General features: G+C 37.4%; 1 protein-coding gene across 1 annotated transcript; it reads left to right on the top strand.

The window, feature by feature from the left end:
• Positions 1 to 2,990: 2,990 nt before the first annotated feature.
• LOC140043475 (uncharacterized) lies at positions 2,991 to 3,650 on the top strand. Its single transcript, XM_072087994.1, has one exon. The coding sequence runs from the start codon at positions 2,991 to 2,993 to the stop codon at positions 3,648 to 3,650; it is 660 nt and encodes a 219-aa protein (XP_071944095.1).
• The last annotated feature ends 1,334 nt before the right edge of the window (positions 3,651 to 4,984 follow it).

The following is a 4,984-nucleotide window of genomic DNA, read 5'->3' on the forward strand; positions in this document are numbered from 1 at the left end:
AGGGCACCTATAGTTAACATTACGTTGTTAATTCACTGTGAATCTGGTATAGTAGTGCCCTGACGGATGATTTATTATGTATCATCCGTCAGGGTAACATTACGTTGTTAATTCACTGTGAATCTGGTAGTGCCCTGACGGATTATATTTATTATGTATCATCCGTCAGGGCACCTATAGTTAACATTACGTTGTTAATTCACTGTGAATCTGGTAGTGCCCTGACGGATGATTGTATCATCCGTCAGGGTAACATTACGTTGTTAATTCACTGTGAATCTGGTAGTGCCCTTGTAGTGAATCTGGTTGATCTACCAGATTTTACAGTGAATTAACAACGTATAATATTAACTATAGGTGCCCTGGTGGATGATACTTAATAATTATCATCCGTCAGGTCACTACCAACTTCATAGTAAATTATTTATAACCGTGAGGAGTTGAGTATATGAGTAATCCGCTATTTTTGCATGAGAAATTTGTAACAGAGAGTGTTTCCCGCCCTCATAAGGGCGGATGTATAAAGACTAAAAATTATATATGGTATTATACATGTCACATTAAATAGAATTAAGATAATATATTTTGCAATTATAAAACATTTTATATAACATATTTAATAACAAACTGGTGTACATTCACTTCTACAGAAAATTATTTACTACCATGCTAAATTACTTCACATAGAAAGGCCGAACACCAACACCAAAAATCAACTAAGAATTACTCAGCACGGCCTATTCTTTGCCATTGCCGCGTACTAATCTACGCCCGGTAAATTAAGTATTGTTTTTATAATATAAATTAGTATAAAATACATGTTATAAATAGGATACAATGTTAAATGTCATTAACATTTATTTATTTTACCATAAACAAGTTAAATATAGAAATATTGTTAAACGATCCTTCGCCCGGTTGATGAAGCGAACTGATATTCGGTTTTTACGAAATAAATAGCATGAAACGCAATTAAATCCAAACGGCATTTAACATGATGTGGGCATGTAGTTGGTAACATTTTCGCGCCGCTGTTCTAGCCAGCTATGTCCCAGGAGGACATATTCATTAATAATCTGTTTCATAGCGGTAGCTTTAGTATCTAAGGCTGACAGTTTTGCAAATTTGTAAACTCGACTACAATTTATAGGTCCCAGCTGCTGGATCCAAACAACGTCTGGGAAAGAGAGTCTAAGAGGGCTCACGGTTGAACGATTTTGGATCCCTTTGATTGGTTGACGCGAATCACAGACTTAGGAAGAATTTTCTCACTGTACCACCTAGAGGGTCACCTTGCAGTCACGTTGTCTCTAGAGGGTCACACACAAACAGGCTACAGTACATTTTGTGTAAGATAAAGTCATATGATTCATGGTTTTGTAGTGGAATTTCATTAAAACTACAGAGATAAAACGACAACAACTTCACCAACATCGCGTTGCACATTGCACTACTACTGATGGATGAATTGTGCAAATGGTAAAATACGATCCAGAAATTGCGGTCCATCCAATCCAAAAACATAATCAGTGAAAATTGTAATTGTTACAAGGTATAGGTGTGCATACATTGTCCTTGCTATATTCACACATTTGTGTAAAGCTATATATAAAAACCTAACTCTCTAAATAATCTCTTCCTTACTATGAAGTAAATCAGTTTGTCAATAATGACAATGATGAATTTTAGCAGCTTAAGCAACACTTTATCGCATTTCATAATGTATTAGGAGTTTTAGCAGAGTTTTTTTTTCAGACAAACTGATTTACTTCATAGTAAGGAAGAGGTTATTTAGAGAGTTAAGTTTTTTACCCAATTTATGTGTTGCTTAAGCTCTAGAGCTTATGATATGTGCTGATACTACTAAATACATTATGACATGCTGTTAAGAGCATGTCATATACAATAGCATTAGCAGTGCAAACAAGGCCATATACATGGCTGCAGTCGCGTGCTCAAATTGAGTTAGTGTTTACCGACCGACCGACCGATCAACCGACCGACTAACCATCCGACAACCTACCGACACAGTGAGCTGTAGAGTAGAGTAAAAATACTACAGTGGATGCTGCAATTTGTTTTAAAGGAGAAGGTGTTAGATGAAAAGGAACTCTTATAGATTATCAGAAGAGGTGGCAAGAGGATAAAACCAAGGGCCATGATGATATCATTAAAGAAAGGTTGTAAAACAGAAATCGGGCAAAAAGAGTGCATATTAAGGTTTAACGCGCAGTGCGCGTGAAAAAATCTGCGCACTAATTGCAATTTTTTAAACGCTTAAAATTTCCCGAAACGTACTTTTATTTCATCGAAAATAAATTTTGTGATTCATGCTAGTGAAGATATGATTACAAACGTGATTTCATTAAATTCATTATTCAAACCGTGAAAACATAACCACATCGATTCCTGGCCGGCCATAAGGAATATACTGTAAAAAATTGACTTAGCTAGATGAAACTGATATCAAGACAGGGCCATATACAAGTTAGTGTTTACCGACCGACCAACCGACTAACCGACCGACCGTAAATAAGCAATCATCGATGGTCTGGTAGGTAGAAAGCGCATCAGCCAAGCAAAGCTGAAAGCCACCAGTCAAAATGATCGTCTAAATCAATAGAAAACCCACTTCGAGAACCTTCTTGGCAACATACCTAAAATAACCAATGTGGAAACCATTGAGCTACTTCCAGCAAAGACTGAATCAAAATCGGTTCTTTTAACGACGAAGAGTTAAACAAAGCGCTCTCAAAAATGAAAAAGGAAAATCCCCAGGACTTGATAAGATTCCTCCTGAAGTGTGAAAAACGAAACACTTTAACAACGTACTCTTGAAGTGTTGCAATGAGGTCTATGAACAAAGACCTATTCATTACTGGACAAGAGGTTGCATACTACCATTTCCAAAAAAAGAAGGAGATCTTGCAAAGGCCGAAAACTACAGAGGAATAACTCTCACCTCCATTGCTGCCAAGATCTACAATCTCATGCTCTTGAACAGAATACATGGATTGAGACACGGCTTAACACTGAAGCCAAGAATCTGTAAGAGATTCACTGCGACATTGGTAACTGACGCTGATTATGCTGACGATCTAGCCCTGTTGTCGAACACGATCGCTGGAGAAACAACCCTCATACACGCCCTTAAAAAAGCTGCATCCTCAATTGGCCTCTACAGAAATGTCAAAAAGACAGAAAGTATGAGCGTAAACTGTCAAGGTCAAATTAAAACTAGCTCCGGATACGCTCTCAAACAAGTCGACCAGCTTTTCACCTATCTTGGCAGCAACATTGCCTCAACAACAAAAGACGTAGATATACGTATCAGCAAAGCCTGGTCAGCTCTCAAACGCCTGACTGTCGTATGGAAATCAAACATCTCAAACAACATGAAGAAACATTTCTTTAAGACCACAGTCGAGACTGTCCTCCTCTACGGTTCATCGACATGGACCCTAACTAAGAAACTTGAAAACACTCTGAACGGAACGGAAAATACTAGGATGCTACGAGCCGTTCTTAACGTTTCGTGGCAAGAGCACCTCTCGAACGCTCAGCTATATGGAAATCGTCGCAAGATCACCGATGTCATCAAAGAAAGAAGAGTCCGCTTTGTTGGACACTCCGCAACAAAAGTGAACTAATAAGCGAACTATATGCTCTGGATGCCAACACATGGGGCAAGAAGACCAGGCAGGCCCCCAAAATTATTCATTGACCAATTAGTAGCAGACTCCGGCCATACAATCGAAGAGCTACCAGGAACAATGATGAACAGAGACGGCTGGAAAGGTGTAGTCAAAAGAATCCGAGCAAGTTCGACGCAGTAGTAGTAGTATAGTAGAGGCCTACTATCAGTTATGAGTAAAAAATGGGGGCCATTTTGAAATCCAAGATGGCGGCCAAAATTGGCCCCCCGTTGCAATGAATTCTACTAGTCCTAAGGGTTCCAAAACTGCCAAGAACTCAACTTGAGCATTAAAATCTCACGGAATTAGGTTCCGTGTAAAAACTATTTCCAGGATTTTCCGTCACATCATGAATATTCATGTCAGGATTCAGGCCCTCTATAGTTTCTGTCTTAACCTAATAGGAAAAAAAATAATGCGATCGGGTGGTGCGCGCAGACCCTGCCAAAATTGATTCAGTGTTCAGAAACCATCAATCAATTCAAAAGAAATATCAGGAAACATCTCAAAGAGGTTATGCTTGAAAGATTATAATTTATATTTATATTGTTACTACATGTGTTGTTGTTTATTGTAAATGTTTATTCTTATGGTGTTTTTATCCTTAAGGGCCACAATGGAAATAAGTTTGACCTTTGGTTACTTTTTTGTGTTACCCTGAATTCATTCTTTGTATTTTTTTTATGTTGTGTTATTTATGAATTCGAATAAAGAAATGAAAAAAAATGAAAAAGTCTGCACGCACATATTTTTGGTTAATATTTCGTAATATAATACGAAATATATACTGTAGTCCGTGATGGTTTTTACTCCTTTTTAAAAAATTTATTTGTTTTTTCCTTTCGTTTTCTTTTTTTAAAACAAATATAAGGGGGGCGCTAAATCCCACCCTGTTTTATAAATGTGTAGATTTAAATTTAAATTTCTTTATGTCTTGTTGAATTGGTGCTAAATGAATAAATAACGCGAATGAATTTTACTGTACTGTATATTAATATATTCCTCGACGAAAGGTACTCGCGTTCCCTATCTATAAAAAAAACCCCTAAAATTTGTAAATTGGACATTCGAAATTTATTTACTTATTCGATATTTCAAATTACTAATAAATTCGAAATTTCGATTTATTTCGAATTAGTATTCCCAGACTACTGTGTTGCCTCTATACACGGCCGTGTGAGGGCGCGGGCCAGGCTTACATGATGTCACGTGGAATGACGTCCTTCCGTGACGGTCCTGCAGTAGAGTGCATGCATATGTCTAATTCATTCATTTTGGCGTTACACACA

The sequence above is a fragment of the Antedon mediterranea genome, chromosome 1, assembly GCF_964355755.1.
Source record: "Antedon mediterranea chromosome 1, ecAntMedi1.1, whole genome shotgun sequence".
Taxonomy (NCBI): domain Eukaryota; kingdom Metazoa; phylum Echinodermata; class Crinoidea; order Comatulida; family Antedonidae; genus Antedon; species Antedon mediterranea.